Raw genomic sequence first — 20770 nt, 5'->3', positions numbered from 1 at the left:
CGTGTTCATCACATCACTGTTCCTAGTAATAAAAATGCAGAAACTGGTCAGGTGCAGTGGCTTACGCCTGTAATACCAGCACTTTGGGAGGCAGAGGCAGGTGAATCACTTGAGATCAGGAGGTCAAGACCAGCCTGGCCAACATGGTGAAACCCCGTCTCCACCAAAAAAAAAAATATTATATGTATATATATATATATATATATACACACACACACACATATATATATGCTAACTTCCTGTAAAGAAACTATTTATTCATATAACAGAATTCCATACAACAGTTAAAATGAATGAACTCCAATAACAGGTATTCATATAAATAAATCTCAAAACTATAGTGTCAAGAAATAAGTCAATCTGTAAAAGAATGCTTATACGTACTATCATAAAATTTAAAACATAAAACAATAGTTCATAACTTTTTGGAAATATACTTGTATAAACAAAAAGCAGCGTTGTTTAATGCATGCTTATCATGGCAATACATGCCTATCATGTTTTACATAGTTGAGGCAACAGAATTTTGGATGTTTTAATTAATTAGGGCCACCTACCACCAGATACCCTATGAGATTCTTTAACCTATAGTTGATGAAAAATAAAGACTTGAAGGAGAATGACAAATTATTCTGAGGAATAATGGCCAAATACACAACTTATATGTGCATAATTTCAGACTACACAGTTGGTGGCATGATACTAGATAATATTTATACACACACACACTAACTACATGGTTAGCCAGCATAGATAAGAAAATGGTCTTTACACTTGCTCAAATTAGATTGCTGTCTTTTTTCATTAACCAGATTTTGTGAATTCTCTAGAATGTCCTATTCTCATCCATCACTTTCACCATCAGAGTCCTTATCTCTATTTGAAAAAAAAAAAAAGCTCAGACTCCTGTTTATCTGATCGTCCAAAATTCACTTAAAATCCTACTTTGACGAGTAATATTTCTAAGGATGTTCTGTCCTTTCAACAAGCTTTGTGATTCTCTGACCAGGTGCCTGTTTGCTGTTCTTCTACCGGATAGATTGAAGGAGTGTTTTAACTCTGGTCTTTGGCAGGAAGAGTGCCTTTTCATCTGGGCTAGCAGTAAAAACATGAACGTGTGTGACTCCTTGTGTTCCACCACGAAACACTCCTCAGGGCACAGCAGTTCAAGGGTACTTTGTAAGTGATTTTTACATCATTTTATATCGTTTCACATTTTACTTATCCATGATATACTTCCAAGAGAAGTAAAAGATACCTACATATTTCCAATAAAAACACAGAAAGAAAGAATATAATGTACCTATCTATTTTTTCCATCAGCTTAAAATTAATATAAACAATCTTGTCCCAGAATATAATTTACTTTGACTTGGGTCAAATTTTTTATATACAATTTGTTGTTTTGTGTATGTCTGTTTTTCCCAAACTGAGTTTTATACAATTGTGTTATTAACTCTTTTGCTAAGTGTGAAAAAAAAAGTGTTTAATTGTCAAGTAAACTGGTATAATTGGGTATAGACCAAATTAAATAAGTTTCACGTTTGAAGACCTTATCAGAGGCTATATGTGGCTATTCATTATAAACCCCAAGAGATGCTAAAGTATACAGTGTAACAACACCCTCCCTTTTTTTTCCAATGTTGTATTATAGAATGCTTATTTATGTCACAAATTCTGTATTTTTTCATATTTAGGCAGATTATAGTTCAAATCCCTTGGATTTATCGTTTGACTCTATTTTTATAATTAGTTTTCTAACCCCATTTTTAAATACAATTGAATTGTTTAAATCCTTCATTAATTGATGTCAAACTATCAAAATAAGCATAAATCAAACCACACCCTCACTCACCGAACAGACAAGACCTCAACGCCCTCTAGTGGAGTGGCCTCCACGCTCCGTTGTGTGGGACCAACCTCTATTTCAGTGGGTAAGCTGAAGTGAATGAGCTCTTATGAGGATGAGATTATAACTCATCGAGGTTAGAATGGTACTCCCTGTTTCATTCATTTAACAAATTGTTAGACTTGCTTTAAAAGAAAATAAGATAAAATGAGCCATCACCGAGAAAACAAGAAAAATTATGAGGGGAAATATCCACATATAAAATATCAAATAATAACTTTATTGATATAGAAAATCAGTCCCTGATCTTCCAAGTATCTGTTTGTTTTGATTTCGTATTCTTGGCCACATCACTACTCTTTACTACTGAATTTATAAAGATTTAAATCTATCCTTTAATTTTTTTTAAGTGCTTAGCTTTGTCTTTAATTTCACTTCTCTGGGTTTATCACTTTTCCTTAAGAATTACTTCACTCACTTTCCCAAACAACAACAAAATATAACCATTTAGTTCACTTTTCTGCTTTTCTTTCTTTTTTCTCGGAGACAAAGTCTCACTTTGTTGCCCAGTCTAGAGTGTGTGATCACAGCTCACTGCAACCTTGACCACTGGGGCTCAAGTGATCCTTCCACCTCAGCCTCTTCAGTAGCTGGAACCACAGCTGTGCACCACCGTGCCCAGCTAATTTTTTAATTTTTGCAGAGATGGGGTCTCACTGTCTTTCTTGCTCAGGCTGGTCTTGAACTCCTGGCTTCAAGCAGTCCTCCCACCTTGACCTCCCAAAGTGCTGGGATTACAGGCATGACCTACCACACCAAGCCACTTTTCTGCTTTTCTCCCTGCCGAGGCTGTGAGCTATCAACCTGTCTCATTTAAAAGATAACTCCTATTCCAGGGCATAATGAGAGGCAGTCAAGGATAGTGGTTAACAGCATAGAGTGTGGAACCAGCAGGCCTGATTTCAAAGCCCAAAAGAGCCATTTACTGTCTATGTGATGTTGAGCTAGTTGTTTAAATCCTATGCATCTCAGTTTTTTCATCTGTAAAATCAGAGTGATAATAATATCATCCAATAGGCATTTGGCTTAAGTAAGAAAATCCATGTAAAGGAGGTAGAACAGTGCATCAAACATTATAAGCACTCAATAACTGTTATTTGATATTACTACTTCCTCAGAGTAAATAAAAATAAGACACTATGAATGAAAGATATATAAGCCAACGTTTCTTTTCAAAACCAAAGGCAAACTGTTCATTAGCCAAATCCTACCATCCCTTGTTTAAATGATTGTAATCACCTCCTCACTAGCCTTGTAACCAGCAGTCTCTCCCAATTCATCTATTGGCATCAGTCAGATTTATTTTCCTAAAAATAATATTGACATTTCTATTTCAGGATCTGATGAATTAACTTCCTGCTGAAAACAAGTATAAAAACTAATACATAGAACAACTGTGTGAAGAAACTGGAAGTCACCCAGTTCCTGCAGGGTTGGAAAGGACAGGCTATAATACTTGAGAGGAGAGGCACAGGCGGCAAACTCTACTCTCAACAGGACTTTTTCCCTGACAGAATTTCCAAATTCATAAAATAGGGGAACAGATCCAAGCTGAAATGTTAATGGGCTGAAGAGAAACAGATTGGAATCTGGGGCTGCTAAACTGGGCTAATGAGAGGGAAAATTACAGAGAACAAGGATTCAATGTGAAATGAAGTGAAATGAGAAAAGTCATCCAAACCCCATCCCACTGCCCCTTTAGGTTCCTGACTTTCTCTTTAGTTTCATATGCCCAAGGTGAGACTACAAAAAAATCTAGCAGAAAACAGGAACTGAGAGAACAAAGAACTGAGCAAAAGTTTAATTAGACAGCTGTGCAATGCTGCAAAGATAGAAATTTGAGTTCAAGCCCAGGTAAGACGAAAGGGGCTTGGGAAGGGGTATGTCAGTAAAGATATCCTGGGCTTTCAATTGAGATGCACAAGTATTAAACTCTATGAGTAAGGGCAAACCTGAAAGAGAAAAGCCTAATAATGACTAAAACCATTCCTCATTCCTCCAAATAATCAAAATGATCTTCTTATATCTTATCTACCTGCTGGAAGAAAACTTAATCTGCTTTGGAGGAAAGTAACAGTATTTATAGGCTGTTCAGTTTTTCACTCATATCTGGCTAAAAAACAGAACAAATAAATAAAAAGCTACACTTTTAAAAGTATAATAATAATAGACCTAAAGATAATGAAAATATTGAAGTAATCAGACAGGGACTTGAAAATAAAGATCACTAATGTGTTTAATAAAACAGAGGAAGCCTGAAATCCCAGCACTTTGGGATGCCGAGACGGGCGGATCACTTGAGACCAGGAGTTCGAGACCAGCCTGGCCAACATGGCAAAACCGTCTCTACTGAAAATACAAAAATTAGCCAGGCGTGGTGGTGCACATCAGTAATCTCAGCTGCTCAGGGGGCTGAGGCACGAGAGTGGCTTGAACCCAGGAGGCAGAGGTTGCAGTGAGCCAAGATCACACCACTGCACTCCTGCCTGGGCAGCAGAGCGAGACTGTGTCTCAAAAGAAAACAAACAACAACAACAGGACAACAAAAGAAAATATCAATAATTTCAACAAAAACCTGGAATCTATTAGATGTAGCAGAACAGAGAACTTCCAGTAAACTGTAAAACAAGTAAGTAAACTATATTCAGTTTGAAGCACAGAGAGGCAAAGGGATGGAAAATACGGAAAAGAGTGTGAGATATACGTGAAAAACAGTGATAAAGTCTAACACTGATAATTGGAATCTTAGAAATAGAGAGGGTATGATGATTCAGAAACAACATTTGAAGAAATGCTGGCTCTAAAAATGTTCCAAAGTTGCTAAAAGACATCAAACCACAGAATCAAGACACTCAATAAACCTTGTGTAGAATAAAAATATAAAGAAAACCACATCTGGATACATCATAGTTAAGTTGCTAATAACCAACACAAATAGACAAGTCTTACAGAATCACTCAGAACTTTAAAAAGTCACATGTTATCTTCAAAGAAGTAACAGTAAAGCTATTAGGTTGGTGCAAAAGTAATTGCAGTGTAATTTGTGGCCCGGCACAGTGGCTCACACCTGTAATCCCAACATTTTGGAGCTGGAAGCGGGTGGATCACGAAGCTGGGAGTTCAAGACCAGCCTGGCCAAGATGGTGAAACTCCATCTCTACTAAAAATACAAAAATTAGCCAGGCACAGTGGTGGGCACCTGTAATCCCAGCTTCTCAGGAGGCTGAGGCAGGAAAATCACTTGAACCTGGGAGGTGGAGTTGCAGTGAGCCCAGATCACGCCACTGTACTCTAGCCTAGGCTACAGAGCAAGACTCTGTCTCAAAAAAAAATTATAATTACATATAAATTATAATTATAAAAATAAGCAAAATATATCTGAAGTTCATCATGTTAAATTTTCCCCTAGTTCCTTAGCAACTTGATACTGGTTAGTAGTATACTTCCAGTATCATCGTGATCAAATAATTTGAAAGTCTTCAATATTTCTTCTTTTTCATCTTTTTTTACTCTTTTAAAAAAGAAACAACTATTATTAGTCTTTCATTTTTTTTTTTATTAAGCTGAACAGATTAGAACCTTGGGGTCTAAAGCAGCAATGTGCCAAGTAGCTGAGTTCTGATTTTATTTATTGGTCTTTTAACAATTATGCATTCACATCTGTCCTCAAGGTGCTGAAATGTAGAGCTTGTTGAAGTGGAAGAGGCACAGGGTGGTAGAGAATGCAGCTCTTATTAATCCTAGTAATTCAGATCCATTACCAAAAATGTAAGCTTCAAAACAGGAAGGTTGTCTCTTTCAATGCTCCTTAGAATAGTGCCTGGCAAAAACAGGCACCCAATATATGTTTGCTGAATTCAAGGCTTCCAAATTTCTCTCTATCCTGCAATGTAGCCTTATTATTTCCTGACAAAAACCTCTTCTCCACATCATAGTCTTCTCATTACTACCCTGAAAACATATTTATTCTTGCTATTCCTATCTCCCATCCTTAAAAACCTAGTTTCATTTCTTTCTTTATGAAACCTCTGATTGCTCCAGCCCTAAAATATAGCAGGTTATTGCTAGCATTTCTTTGAAAAATAAAATCACAACTATACCATTTTTATACTCATAATGGTAAAAAAAAAATCTTCAAAACTAATGGTGCAAATTCCTTCTTTATTGATTTCAGCTATCATTTTTTAAATTTCTTCTTTCTTTGGCTCAAATCATAAGGCCCACATTGCAATCTGAAATAGGAAGAAAATAAATTATAATATGCCATTATTTCATTCTAAGCTTTTTAACCCCCTATTGAGAGCTTCTCTCTTTTCTACCATGGACTGGGCATAAACATAGAAAATTAGGTCAGTAGGTTCCAATCCTACTGTGTCATCAGGTACATCACTGTTACACCCTGGGCTTTTGCCTACTCATTTATAAAACACAATTAAAATGCTTAACAAGGATATTGTTTTCTTAATGCAGGGCAGGCATATGCACTGAAGAGACTTTATTTCAAGCTTTCAGAAGACTACTGTTAAGGAAAGCCGTAAGGATTGCCACAGATGGGCTGGGCAGGGTGGCTCACACCTGTAATGCCGGCACTTTGGGAGACTGAGGCAGGTGAATCACGAGGTCAGGAGTTTGAGACCAGCCTGACCAACATGGTGAACCCTCATCTCTACTAAAAACACAAAAAATAGCCGGGCGTGGTGTAATCCCAGCTACTCAGGAGGCTGAGGCGGGAGAATCAAGTGAACCCGGGAGGCAGAGGTTTCAGTGAGCCGAGATTGTGCCACTGCACTCCAGCCTGGGTGACATAGAGAGACTCCATCTCAAAAAAAAAAAAAAAAGAAAAAGAAAAAAGATTGTCACAAATAATATGGTTTTAAAAATGATTTAGAATTAGAAATGATTTCAGAAGCTTCAGTTCTTTTACATCGATGGTTCCAGATCCATCAACAGCAAATAAATTAAGGGCCTCTTTAATTTCTTGCTTTTGGGATTCATTCAGTTCAATTTTTGCTGCTCTTTTCTTCCATTAGTCTGAACTTGTAAGGTAGTTAGATGCCTGTAATACACACCCGCGTGGGTGAAAGATAACTACATAACTAGAATAGTTAGCAGAACCAGAATAATTGATAATAAACTATTAAAGTACCTATTGCCTACTATATAATGAACCTCAACAATTTTCCCCTTTTTCTCTTGCTAATATTTGTGCTTTTGGTTATCAACGTCTTGGTGAAAAACCTGGTTCTTTTTTTTAACCAGTTAGATTTTTCTTTAAAATTAGGGGCTTTTGAGAGAGAAAAGAGGCAAAGGAAGGCATCCTAGAACGGCAGATGTTACTGTGTCAAAATGCAATTCTGATGTACTTGGTTCATCTGAAAATGTGCCAATTTTTACATGTACTTGGTATATTTGAAAGGCAGTTGTTTAAGAAATATTTACTTTCATATATGCCTATGTCTAAATAATAAAATTTGCTTATTTTGTGGGACATGCTTGATTGAAACACAGCATCCCTTCCCACCTTCATCTAGCATGCTATCCTATATAATTCAGAGGCTGAAAAGGGAAAAACTACATTTTCCAGGTGAAAAACGACTCCAGGGATCTGGGAGTACTCCTCAGGTTCTCCTGCAGCCTCTCCTGCAGTCTATTCTCTCCAGCTTTGGGTCAAGAAGCAGTGGCAGCAACTGCACTCCGTCCTTACTCCTGTGGATCGCCAGTTTTACATGCGGTAGCAGTTGGTTGTAGCAGCTGTAGATTCTTGATCCCTGGACTGCACATGTACTGGTGTGGTTTTCAGCTCAATAGTTCCAGGGGCAGCCTTCTGAATCCTCACCTTCCTAACAGTGGCAGTGTCTGGAGCTCCCCTGGCCGTGGTTCTTGGAGCTCACAGTCGGCCCCCTCAGGTCCTCCAACAGTTCTGCAGTATCTCATTCTCTGTACTCAGTTCCTTTTTGGCTGACGAGCGCGGCTTCTATCCCCAACCTATTGTAGACTGTGGGTACTAGCAGCTGATGCGGCTGAGAGGAAAAACTGGAGAGTCGCTCTTCTGTCCCCTGACTCTCGGACACTGCGCTTCCATTTGGCTACAGGAGGTTGGAGGAGGTTACTAACGACACCGAGGATCAAGAAAAGGAAAGGAATAACACAGCGCGTAAACTAAACACAATCCCTTCCTTGCTCTGGGGTAAAAACTTCAGCACCGGCCCCAGCAGAAGGTTAGAGCTTCACACTCCAGCTGGCACTCAAAGCCGCGACCTCCCGGCGTCACTTCCCGCAGCCCCGTCCAACCCAAGTCTTTACAGCTTATAAGTAGTTGCTAGGGCCGCTTTCACCGACCTCTCTCAGCCCCTCCCACCCAGCCTGAATGATTGATATCTAGTTCATCCAATGGACAGAAAAGAAGGCCTTCAAACCGGCCCTTTCTCTCTACTCTCTACCAATAGCGCGATTTTCCCGCCTGTCTCAGCCCGGCGTTAAGCGGAACTTTCCTCTGCAGCTGTTTCTTAGCAACCAAGCCACCGGCTCCACCAGAAGACCCCCTTCGCACATGCGCATGCTGCGTCGAGGACGGGGGCGCCCTAGCCCTGGCGTTTTTGGTGTTACTGCCCCAGTCAGTACTGCGTATGGTCGGTGGGAAGCCGGAAATTCCAGCCCCCCGTAGGAGAGAAGAAAGGAGTGAGGTTAGTAGAAGCGCTTCCGCCGACTGCTAAGCTAAGTCTTTGCTGAAGACTTGGGAGCCCTTGTGTTTGCTTTTCTTGCCCTCTTCGGGCCGGGGAAAAGATGAGAATCTAGGACCTGGAGTGAATTGGTCCAGCATGTGGCTGGGAGTGCTAGAGGAAAAGGGAACTGCCCTTTCTTTTTGCCGCTAGACTTTCCTCATTTTCCGGTGCCTGGAGCTTGGCCTTCAGCCATTGACCTCCTCCCTGTTTTGGGCAGGGATTCTGGCATGGTAGACACCAAAATTTCTGTATAGCAGTTGCATGGGGCAACTGTCGTTGGAGGAACGTGGGTATGGGGATAGCGTGGGTTTTGGGATGTACTTGAAGCTTCAATGCATAGATAAACCTTTTTACATATGTTGCCTGTAGCATTTGCCTTTGAGGTAGGACTTTGGCCCCACCCATTATTACTATCGGACCCCGCCCCCTAACACCAACACACACACACACACACACACACACGTACGTCCCCAGCCATTTCCTTTGGCCAGTTGTCCAACCATATCAACTTGTTCTGCACTCCAGAGTCAGACACGAGTAGTCTGATATCCAGTTGACAGTAACAGCCTAGACTTACTCGTGAAACTTGTGTTAACCAACTCAATCTCTTGTCCAGAGGGCCAGATTTGCAGGTTCTGCCCCTTCTGAATTTGGCCAGTAATCAGCTTAAAGGGCAGGGAAGAAAGACTGAGGTAGGGTGGACCACTGACTTCCTGGTGAGAATGAAGACATGACAGAATCTTAAAACTTCTAACCTTGAATTGCTCACACATGCGGACCCCTTTTATGCCTCTTACAATACCTTCTCTAGAGTAGATATTTTCTGAAAACCATACTGGATTCTAAATAGATTCAGGAAGAATACTAACTTTAGTCTTTTTCTTTTGTCTCACTCATCTCCCGAAGGTAGGGCAGGAAAACATGTGCAAAGTACATTCTTGAAGCACTCTGTCAAATTACTTTTCATGCTTTAGTAAGTAGAAACATTGCACATTTTCCAAAGCCATCAATCAGCCTGTCTTGTTCATATGACATCCCAGACAGACACCCAAGCGTTGTAATCATTGATAAAAATCTCATTAGGCTTCTGGAAAATAGGTAAGGTTATCCTCATATTGCAGGTGATTTTTCCATATAAAGTTGCTCAGTGAAAATTAAAATGGTGCAAATTCAAGATAATTTTTGAGTTAAGTAAAATGTTGTCACTTTAGTATATGATTTTCATGTCATTTTTCTCACTTGGAAAATTGCTCTTGACAGTTTCAAGGTAATATACTTGATTTTTAATACTAATATTAAGGGATTCTGAGACCCAGAAATGAATAGCGACCAAGTATATTCCCAACCTAATCCTAATTTCTAGGAGCTCTTGGATCATGTTTGATCTAATGACAATTAAAAGGCTGAGTAGTATATTAACCTATTTTTATATCACTCTATGATTTAGGCTTTTATATTTGGAATATTTACTGCTAGTTAAATATTTTTTTAATTATAGGCTCAGATTCCAATTTCTATATCTTGAGTAGGACGTAATCAGTTTTGAAAAATAGCCATTAACGAATCTTACTGCACTTTAGAACATTAATCATCATCATTATCTTCTATATGACATACACTATGACAACTACTGGTGCGTTTAAAAAAAATAAAAGTAGAACATAAAAGATGAATAACTAAGGAATCTACAGATTAGTGGAGGAGTGAGACACAAACATAATACAATGTTTTTAATACAGGGTGTTTTTAATCTGCTTTCGTCGATGGATATAGAAAGTACCTTGGGAGTACAGTAAGGAGGGACAACTCTAGGGCATTAAAGAAGGCCTGTTAGGAAATGAGGCATTTGCCTTGGGTCATGAAAGTTCTATAGCTTCATGGAGATGAAGAAAATGTAGAATATTCAAATCAGTATCGCTTAGTGAAAATAAATGATATGTTCTAGTGTGACAAGATCGTGAGGGTTATAAGGAAAGGTGGAAAAGGAGTCATAAATTAGGTCGAGGTTAGATTGTAGGGCACAGATATCAAGCCAAGGAGTAAAGACTTTCTTTTTTAAGATAAATAGATGTTTTTTGGCAGTGGAGTAATCTGTTTAGGTTTGCGCTTTATCGGTGCTAATTCTGACCACCATGTGAAGGAGGAACCCTCATTGGAAGCAATTAAAGGGCCTCAACTAAGGCGGTACCAAATAGGAATCATGTCAACTCCAAGGATGGTTGAACCTTATATTTATGTTGGAGAAATACTAAAAGTGGCATCTGTTTTCTCTTGCTTCAGTTTTGTACTTAAATTTGGGGGAACAAATATGGCAAAACAAAAAATTCATTCATTTACCAAATATTTATAGAGTACTTGCTGTGTGTCAGGCAATATTCTAGATACTCAGGATATATGTCATTGACTAAAATTACCTTCCTGGAAATTACATTCCAAGAGAAAGATGTAGTCTATAAAAAATAAATAAGTAAACTATATCCTGTTTTATAACGGGGTAAGTGTTATAGAAAAAAGAAAGTCGAACAGATGGAAGAAATCCAGAGTACAGAGGGAAAAGAGGATTTGTGGTATTCAGTAAAGTGCTCAGAGTGGGCCTCATTGAAAAGCAGAAAATTTGAGAAAATATTTGAAGGTGATGCAGCAATAGATTTCCTGGGGAAGAGCATTCCAGAAAGAGGGAACAACTAGAACAAAAACATTAAGATAAGGAACATGCAAAGTATGACAAAAAGGAGGCCAGAACAAAGTGGCTGAAGGATAAAATAGTGATAAAGTCAGAAGGGTAAAGAAAGGACTGCAGATAATTAGGGCATTGTAAGGACTTTGACTTTGACTCTAAACGAAATGGGTAGGCCTCGCAAAATTTTGAGCCTAGGAGTGAAAGGATATGAGTTCGTTTTTAAAAGGGACTCTTGTGTCAAAGGCATAAAGCTTTATTTTCTGAGTTAGAGGTTTTTAAACAGTAGAGTGATATCATTAGATTTCTGTATTGGGAGTAGACTGGAGATGAGCAAACAGTTGATTTAGATGATGAAAAGACTGATCATGCCCATCAAGAAAATACTGTTATTTTTCAAAATGCAGCTCCTAAAAGCATTGCGTGTCTTATTACTCTAAACTGAGTACCTTAGACAAAACTGGACGTGATCTCTGGAAAAGAAAACTTCTTCTAATGTCAAAATTCCAGTTAAATAGTCTGACTCTGCTCTTCCATTACACTCTTAGAAAGTCCAAGAAACATTAAGCTGGCAAGTAGTGAAAACAGAGAACTGTTTATGGAAAACATTGGTGCATAGCAGGACATGCATAGCAGGACAAGAATCAGATTGTGTCTGTGCAATGATATGAAGAGTTGCCAGAAGTACTTATCATCTTTGAAATTATCGCTTTGTTATCCCCTGTGCTGTTTTTGCCTTTATATACCCAATCTGTTAGAGGATAAGGCATTTTTTTTTGTTTTTATTTTATCTTAATTATAGCCAGTTGTAACCTGTTCAAAATAATAATTTAGGGGCTCTTCTAAAGTTGGGAATGCTAAGACTTTTTAAAAAAATTACTAAAACTTGGAATAGTTTTTTCAAATGCCAAAGCAGATTTATCTTGAATATTGATTTTGGTATCAGTTTTATGTGACTTTTTGCTTATACATTGGTTGTATTAAAATAACTTCATGCCTTTTCTATCTAGGAAACTTTTTCACATAAATTAAATACAGATTAAATTCGAAATACCCCATGACTTTTTCTGTTTGCTCTAAGTTCTCTCTGACTTTGCTACTCTTAGTAATATCTTGTGATTTAATAAGCATAGTATAAAAAGGAGCTCATAAGCAGAGACTCTGATACATGTACAAGTTAAGAGTATGAATAAGGCTTGGAAAAAGGCAGAAAGGTTTGGAAGAGGGAAATACAGTAAAAAATTCTAAAGAAGAGAAGGTGAATTGCTATCATGCTGGATGAGGGGCAGCTAAAAAGTGGAATTATATAGACTTTGACATTAGACAAACCTGGGTTTTAGTCCATAGCCTTTTACAAATTAGCTGTGAAATTTTGTGTATGTTATGTAACTATTCTGCTTCATTTTCCACATCACTAAAATATCGTATCTCCCTCATGTTTTTGTTGTTGTGAATGCTACATTATATAATACTTGTAAAATGCCTCAAACTTAGTAAGCTATCATAACATGTTAGAAATGAAAAACAAAAACAAAAAGACAGTCTTGTCTTTTCAAGGTTGTCCTTTCAACAAATTATTCTGGAGCAACTTGGTATCCATGAGGTAAGAAGAAACCCTACCTCACACCATTTACAAAAGTTAGTTTAAGATGAATTATGAACATAAATATAAAAGCTAAACAAAGGGAAGAACAAATTTGGCATCTCTTACTTCCTGATTTCAAAACTTACTACAAAGCTATAGTAATAAAAACGTGGTACTGGCATAAGGATGAATGTATAGACTGATGGAATTGAATTACGAGTCCAGAAATAAATCCATAGACATCTCTGGCCAATTGATTTTTGACGAAGATGCTAAGGCCACTCAATTGGGAAAAGAATTGTCTCTTCACCAAATGGCACTGGGTCAATTGTATATCCTCATGCAAAAGAATAAAGTTGGACTCCTACTTTAAATTGTATACGTAAATTAACTCAAAATGGGTCAATAAATTAAGAGATGAAACTATAAAACTCTGTGAAGAAAACATTGGGATAAATCTTCATGACCTTGGATTTGGCAATGGATTTTTAGCTATGACACAAATAATATTAGCAACAACAACAACAAAAATAGGTAAATTAGATTTCATCAAAACAAAAGTATATTATCAAAAAAGTAGAAAATAACCTACAGAATGAGAAAATATTTGCAAATCATAGTTTGATAAGGCTCTAGTGTCCAGAATGTATAAGTAACTCTTAAACTTACCAACAAAAGACTAACTGATCTTTTTTTAAATGGTCAAAAGACTTGAGTAGACATTTCTCCAAAAAATATACACAAATGGCCAATGTACATGAAAAGATGCTCAATATGAGGAAAATGCAAGTCAAAAACACAGTGAGATACCACTTCACATTCACTAGGATATCTGTAATGTTACAAAAGCAGAAGTGGAAAGTGTTGTTGAGTACACTGGACTGAATATTTCCCCCCACCCTACCCCCAATTCATGTCCTTCTAGCATCTCAAAATATCATCTTATTTGAAAATAGGTTCTTTGTAGATGTAATTAGCTAAAGTGAGGTCATACTGGATTAAGGTGGGCCTTGAATGCAATGACTGGTATCACTGGGTTATAAGAAGGCCATATGAAACAGAGGCAGAGATTAGAGTTAGGCAGTCAGAAGCCAAGGACCACCAGGAGCAACTAGAAGCTGGAGGAAGCAGAAAATGATTCTTCCCTTGATCCTTCAGAAGGAGCATAGCCCTGCCAACATTTTGAGTTTGGGCTTCTAGACTCCAAAACTGTGAAATAATAAAAATAATAAATGTGTAATATTTTAAGCTACCCAGTTGTTTGGGGTAATTTGGTAAGGCAGCCCTAGGAAGCTAATGCAGTCAGGATGTGGAGAAATTGAAACCCTCATACATTGCCAGTGGGAATGTTCCGCTGTTATGGAAAACAAACAGTTCATTAAAAAGTTAAACAAAGATACTTGTTCCTCCTTTTCATGCCTGTGGCTGGATGCCCCACAATACTATAGTCAGGCCTTTTGCATTAAGCAAGTAAGAACTACAGACTCCACCTTTTCACCCAAATCATGAATGACCAATGAAAAGCAAGTTCTTCTAGAGGAAGAAGCAGCTCTTGGAATGTGGCTTAGGCTTGAAAGTTGAAGAGCAGGAATTCTCCTTTCAAAGACCCTGGAGCATAAACCCCTGTGTGGCCAAGTGGGATCAGTCCTCAAGGGCACGTGCCAAGGGCACAGCAGCCCCTGTGGACAGCTTCAGAGGGCATGCGGTTGTGGGGAGTTAGGGGTAGCTCCTCATTAACTATGTGTTGGGTGAGTATAGGAGTGAGGCTCAGTGGCAGTCAGGCACCTCTGCAATGACAAGCTGTCTCTATCCTACATGTTTACCGTATGTTATTAGAACACGTCCCATGCCCCAGTTCCTGACCTGCCACCACCATTTGGGTCCTATAAGGCCAAGTAGTGAAATCTGGCAATAAAAGGCAAATGTAAGCATGCTTTCTTTAAGATGCATCATAAATGGTTTTCTTTAGGTGAATGGAAGAGTTTGATAGAGAAACACCTTTGTAAGCAAACACTAAGATTGCTGGCTGGGGCTAGGTACGGTGGCTTGTGCCTGTAATACCAGAACTTTGGGAGGCCGAGGCGGGTGAATCATGGTTCAGGAGTTCAAGACCAGCCTGGCCAACATGGTGAAACCCTGTCTCTACTAAAAATACAAAAATTAGCCGGGCATGGTAGTGCACACCTGTAGTCCCAGCTACTCAGGAGACTGAGGAAGGAGAATTACTTAAACCCAGGAGGCAGAGGTTGCAGTGAGTGAGCTGAGATTGTGCCACTGCACTCCAGCCTGGGAGACAGAGCAAGACTCTGTCTCAAAAAAAAAAAAAAAAAAAAAAAGGATGCTGGCTGGGTGTAGTGGCTCACACCTGTAATCCCAGCACTTTGAGAGGCCTAGGCAGGAGGATTGCTTGAGCCTGGGACTTGGAGACCAGACTGGGCAACATGGGGAAATCTCATCTCTACAAAAAAAATATATATATATAAATTAGCCAGGTGAAGTGGCATGTACTTGTAGTCCCAGTTCCTTGGGAAGCTGAGGTGGGAGAGTCACCCGAGGTCGAGGCTGCAGTGAGTCATGCCACTGCACTCCAGTCTGGGCGACAGAGCAAGACCCTGTCTAAAAAATAAAAAGAACGCTAATCATTTCTGGGTTCGCTGTGACTCGTAATGCTGGGGATCTCCCTTGTAACAATGGAACTGAAAGACAGTGATGAAAGCTATGTCAAGCATTCATTATTCTGAAGAGGAGGAGAAATGCCATGCACTTTTTCTATTGAACCTGTGGTGGAATGAATCCATGGTTGTGTCTTGCTTTGAAGAGACTTGTTCTCAGCACTCCTCACGATGGATTTTGATGCTTCATTTTCATATCTCTCTGCATAATTAGATTGGGAGCTCCTTGACGGCAGAATATGTGACTTAATCTTTATGTTTGTAATGCCAGCAATTAACACAGTGCCTCCTGGTACACTGTATGTGCTTAAGAAATACTGAATGCATGAATGAATGAATGAACAAATGAAGGAATGACTAGAGATGTTTGTAGTGCTATAATGTATAATGGAATATGCTGTGGTTTACTAGTTTCATAATAAACAAATAGTCTGTATCACCTGGTAATGTTGACTGTTTTGGTTTGTGTACTGGAAACATTTCAGTTGTTTGGGCATCACCATTCTATGATAACTATCTCCAACCTGGACAGCGACCATTACAGGATCAAGTTTAAGCTCCTTGCCATGCACATAATGCCCTTCATAAACTGACTCCTTTCCTCTTCTGAAGCTTCATTTCCTACTGTTCTCCACTACGTTTTTTTGTTGTTGTTGTTGAGACGGAGTCTCACTCTGTTGCCCAAGCTGGAGTGCGGTGGCACGATCTCAGCTCACTGCAACCTCCACCTCCCAGGTTCAAGCGATTCTTCTGCCTCAGCCTCCTTAGTAGCTGGGACTATAGGCACGCACCACTACGCCCAGCTAATTTCTGTATTTTTAGTAGAGATGGGGTTTCACCATATTGGCCAGGCTGGTCTCGAACTCCTGACCTCATGATCCACCCTCCTCAGCCTCCCAAAGTGCTGGGATTACAGGTGTGAACCACTGAGCCCAGCCGTTCCACTACATTTTTTTATATTCTCATAAAACCAGATTGCTTCTGTTTCCCCCAATACACTATGTTTTTTTCACATATATGTGCATTTACTACTACCTCCTTCAACTTGGAACTCTCCAGTTATTCTTCAAGACCCATTCCAAGAATTGCCTTCTGGAAACATTGCCTACGGCCCTCATGCTTCATTTCCTCTGTTGGTTGGAGTGCTTATCTTCCATTCCCCCATACCTTTGTCATTAATAGAATTATATGTATCATTGCACTGACCACTTTTAATGGAAATTATATGTGCCTCAAAAGCAGGGACCATATCTTATTTTTATTTCTATATAGCATTTATAACTATGAATTATACTGAATAAAGTTCCAAGTTTTTATTTTATTTGCAGATCACTATACGTGGTGATGGCTTGCAGAGTCATAAACAAAAGAAGACACATGGGACTTCAACAACTTTCATCATTCGCAGAAACGGGAAGAACTTTCCTAGGCCCACTAAAATCATCCAAATTTATTATAGATGAAGAATATCATGAAAGTGTATTAATCAGTTCAACAGTAAGGCTTCTTAAAAGTTTGGATTTAACCAGTGCAGTGGGGCAGCTTCTCAGTGAAGCAGTTCAAGCACAAAATAACACATATAGAACTGGAACCAGTACACTCTTGTTTCTTGTTGGTGCTTGGAGCAGTGCAGTTGAAGAATGTCTTCATCTCGGTGTCCCCATTTCCATAATAGTGTCAGTAATGTCAGAAGGCTTAAACATTTGTAGTGAAGAGGTAATTTCTCTTCAAGTACCTGTTCACAATATATTTGACCGTATGGACAACAAAAAGACATTTTCTCAACTTGAAACATTTAGTGTAAGTTTGAGTCCTTTTCTTCAGATCCCTTCAGATACTGACTTGATAGAGGAAGAGCATGGTCTCAAAGATGTTACCTCTCAAACATTGACCATTTCCAATCCTTCTGGGAGGCCTCTTAAATCATCTGAATTCTTTAAACCTCGGACTGAGGTTGAAGCAGATAAGAACACATCGCGAACTCTGAAAAACAGTCTGCTTGCAGATACCTGCTGCAGAAACTCAGTACTAATCCACAGTAGGCATTTCAATAGGACAGATAATACTGAACGGGTAAGCAAACCAGATGTATTTCAAGAACATGTTACAGCTACCCTCAAAACTTACAGATGTAAAGATTTGATAGAGTTGGCAGTAGGCTTGAGTCATGGAGATCACAGCAGCATGAAGTTAGTAGAAGAAGCAGTACGGCTGCAATATCAGAATGCTTGTGTGCAACGAGGCAACTGTATGATACCATTTATGTTTGACATTTCTAGAATTTTTACTTGCTCTCTACCAGGCTTACCTGAAACAACTTCTTGTGTTTGTCCAGGATATATCACTGTTGTCTCAGTATCTAATACTACTGTGATCAAGGAATTGCAGAATCAGCCTGTCCGAATAGTTCTCATTGAAGGTGACCTCACAGAGAATTATCGCCACCTGGGATTTAATAAGTCTGCAAATATTAAAACCGTGTTAGATAGCATGAAGCTTCAAAAAGACAGCTCAGAAGAACTGTGGGCAAATCACATATTACAGATATTAATTCAGTTCAATGTGAACCTTGTCCTGGTACAAGGAAATGTGTCTGAACACTTGATTGAAAAATGTATAAACAGTAAACGGTTGGTAATTGGCTCAGTGAATGGCAGTGTGATGCAGGCTTTTGCAGAGGCTGCAGGAGCAATACAGGTGGCCTACATTACACAAGTGAATGAAAATTGTGTGGGCAGTGGGGTCTGTGTAACCTTCTGGAGAAGCAGTCCCTTGGATGTTGTAGATAGGAACAACAGAATTGCAATCTTATTAAAAATAGAAGGGATTAATTTGGTTACAGCTGTGCTCACTAGCCCAGTTACTGCTCAGATGCAAAGCAAAGAAGATAGGTTCTGGACTTGTGCCTATCGTTTGTATTATGCTCTAAAAGAGGAAAAGGTCTTCCTTGGAGGTGGTGCAGTTGAATTTTTGTGTCTTAGCTCTCTTCAAATTCTTGCAGAACAATCTCTGAAAAAAGAAAACCATGCCTGCTCAGGGTGGCTCCCTAATACTTCCTCTTGGCTGGCTTCATCTCTAGCAATATATAGACCAACTGTGCTTAAACTCCTGGCAAATGGATGGCAGAAATACCTTTCAACTCTCCTATATAACACTGCCAATTACTCATCGGAATTTGAAGCCAGCACATACATTCAACATCATCTGCAAAATGCAACAGACTCTGGCTCTCCTTCATCTTACATCTTGAATGAATATAGTAAACTAAATAGTAGAATTTTTAATTCAGACATTTCAAATAAACTGGAGCAGATTCCAAGAGTTTATGATGTTGTTACACCAAAGATTGAGGCGTGGCGCCGAGCATTGGATTTAGTACTGTTAGTACTTCAGACGGACAGTGAAATAATTACCGGATGTGGGCACACACAGATAAATTCACAGGAATTAGAGGGCTTTTTATTTTTGTAATGTTATTGGCTAAGTCTTTGGAAAATAATTTTTCATAATATGTCTTTCTAATAAAATAAATTTATTGATAGCCAACTCATGGTGCCTAAAATGCCAGCTGTCGCCAAGAATTGATGTCTGTCAATAACTGTGCATGGTCTGAGATTTTACCCTACTTATAAGCTAACAAATTAACCTGTTACTGTTTCATGGGATGCTACAGAATATACAAGACACCTGGGTCAGAAACAAAGGACTTTTCTTATTGACAGCAAAAGCTGTAGCCAGAGCTTCATGTTGGTTTTATTCAGTTCATTTTCCTAGTTCCCATAGGAGGAACACAAAGGGCCCATGATGAAAGCCTGCACACAGTGGGTTAAGTTGTAAGAGAGAAAGACTGAGCTTGGGATAGTAACTGCTTTTATAGTAAGCAAAAAAACATCCTAGTCTTTGTCCAAAGGGAGTTATTACCTCATATTCAAGGTTGCTTAGTGTAAACACAAGCCTGGGACATAGACCATGTAAAAATATTGTATTGTATTCTTGGCATACCTAGTAAGTATGTAGGGACACTCAAGTCCATAGTGGATAGTCTCTTCTAGCAGTCTGCTCCTCAGCCTGACATGTTCTTGGGCAAACTTGAATTTTCACATGAGTATGCCACTCTGATTAATCTGACAGTCAAGTTGTTTAGTCAATACCACATTTGTCCATTTGGTCTCATAGCAGTTAATGAAGGCTATTACCATCAGACACAGAAGCAGGATGAAGCCAACCTGCAGTGTTAACCTCTGTCCTGTCGTCCAAGGTCTTGACTCGGTCAACTGTAAGTTCCAGCGGAGGACCAATAGGTCTTTTTATTAGGCAGCCAGAATGTAGTGAAGGACCAATTTATTATACATTATGACCCAAGAAAGGGAGCTTTGACTGACCTGCCGTTATGTGGTGTTATTGCCAATAATTATGGGTGCAAGAGCTGGGCCAAAAAACACCCTGTTCCCTATAGAGAGCTCTTATATGGCTTATTTTCCCCACATACAAGTACATAACCCCAAAGGGTCCAGGTTACTCTAGTTCAGCATTATTGTCAAACCTGATTTAAATCATCATATGTGGATTTAAGTCATATGAGTAGTGTTACCAAGTAGTTTTAGCCTCAATTACCATACATGGTATAATGCAAAGCCACTCAGACATTAAGAGAAGCGTAAGATCAGTCTGAATGAAACAAGATTGTGCTGATCCCTGCGTTTCTACATGTTCACATCTGGGAGCCTCCATTGATGGCATCATGTACTGCCTCCTATACTGATAAAGTCTTAGTACTGTGTTGAGCCTCCTTTTTGCTGGTGAGGCCAAAGATACAGCATTTATTTGTTTCATTGCAAAGGGATTAGTGCTATAAATCTCTCCAGTCTCAGAAAACAACTGGTCAAACAGGACCCTAAATTTTTCTGGGTTTACCAGCCATTCCTACTGGTAGAGGTATGAAAACCACAGTCAAAGCTGTTGGAAGTGGCTTCTGATTTCAACCACTAGAACGTCATCTACAGTTGACCTTTGAACAACACAAGGGTCAGGGATAACAACCCCCTGCACAATAAAAAAATCTGCATATAACTTTTTTGGCTTTTGTGGAGACAGAGTCTCCCCCTGTTGCTGAAGCTGGAGTGCAGTGGTGTGATTTTGGCTTACTGCAGCCTCTGCCTTCTGGGTTCAAGCGATTCTCCTGCCTCAGTCTCCTGAATAGCTGGG

The 20770-nt window shown here is 39.1% G+C and overlaps 1 protein-coding gene across 2 annotated transcripts in view; it reads left to right on the top strand.

The window, feature by feature from the left end:
• The window catches only part of BBS12 (Bardet-Biedl syndrome 12), a 33948-nt gene extending 13729 nt beyond the window's left edge, over window positions 1-20219 (top strand). The window contains exons 1-2 of one of the 2 annotated variants that reach the window (XM_012473007.2): window positions 8407-8592; window positions 16894-20219. In XM_012473007.2, the coding sequence (XP_012328430.2) occupies window positions 16910-19036 (2127 nt within the window). In that variant the 5' untranslated portion in view covers window positions 8407-8592; window positions 16894-16909 and the 3' untranslated portion in view covers window positions 19037-20219. Of the gene's footprint in view, window positions 1-8406; window positions 8593-16893 lie in introns of those variants that run through there. The other variant, XM_012473008.3, reaches the window with a different exon arrangement.
• Window positions 20220-20770: the final 551 nt, after the last annotated feature.

This window comes from Aotus nancymaae, unplaced genomic scaffold, assembly GCF_030222135.1.
Source record: "Aotus nancymaae isolate 86718 unplaced genomic scaffold, 86718_ANA_hifiasm-v0.15.2.pri h1tg000033l, whole genome shotgun sequence".
NCBI classification, from domain to species: Eukaryota; Metazoa; Chordata; class Mammalia; order Primates; family Aotidae; genus Aotus; species Aotus nancymaae.
Note: the sequence above shows the minus strand (reverse complement) of the source record. Positions and strands in the feature narration are given on the sequence as shown.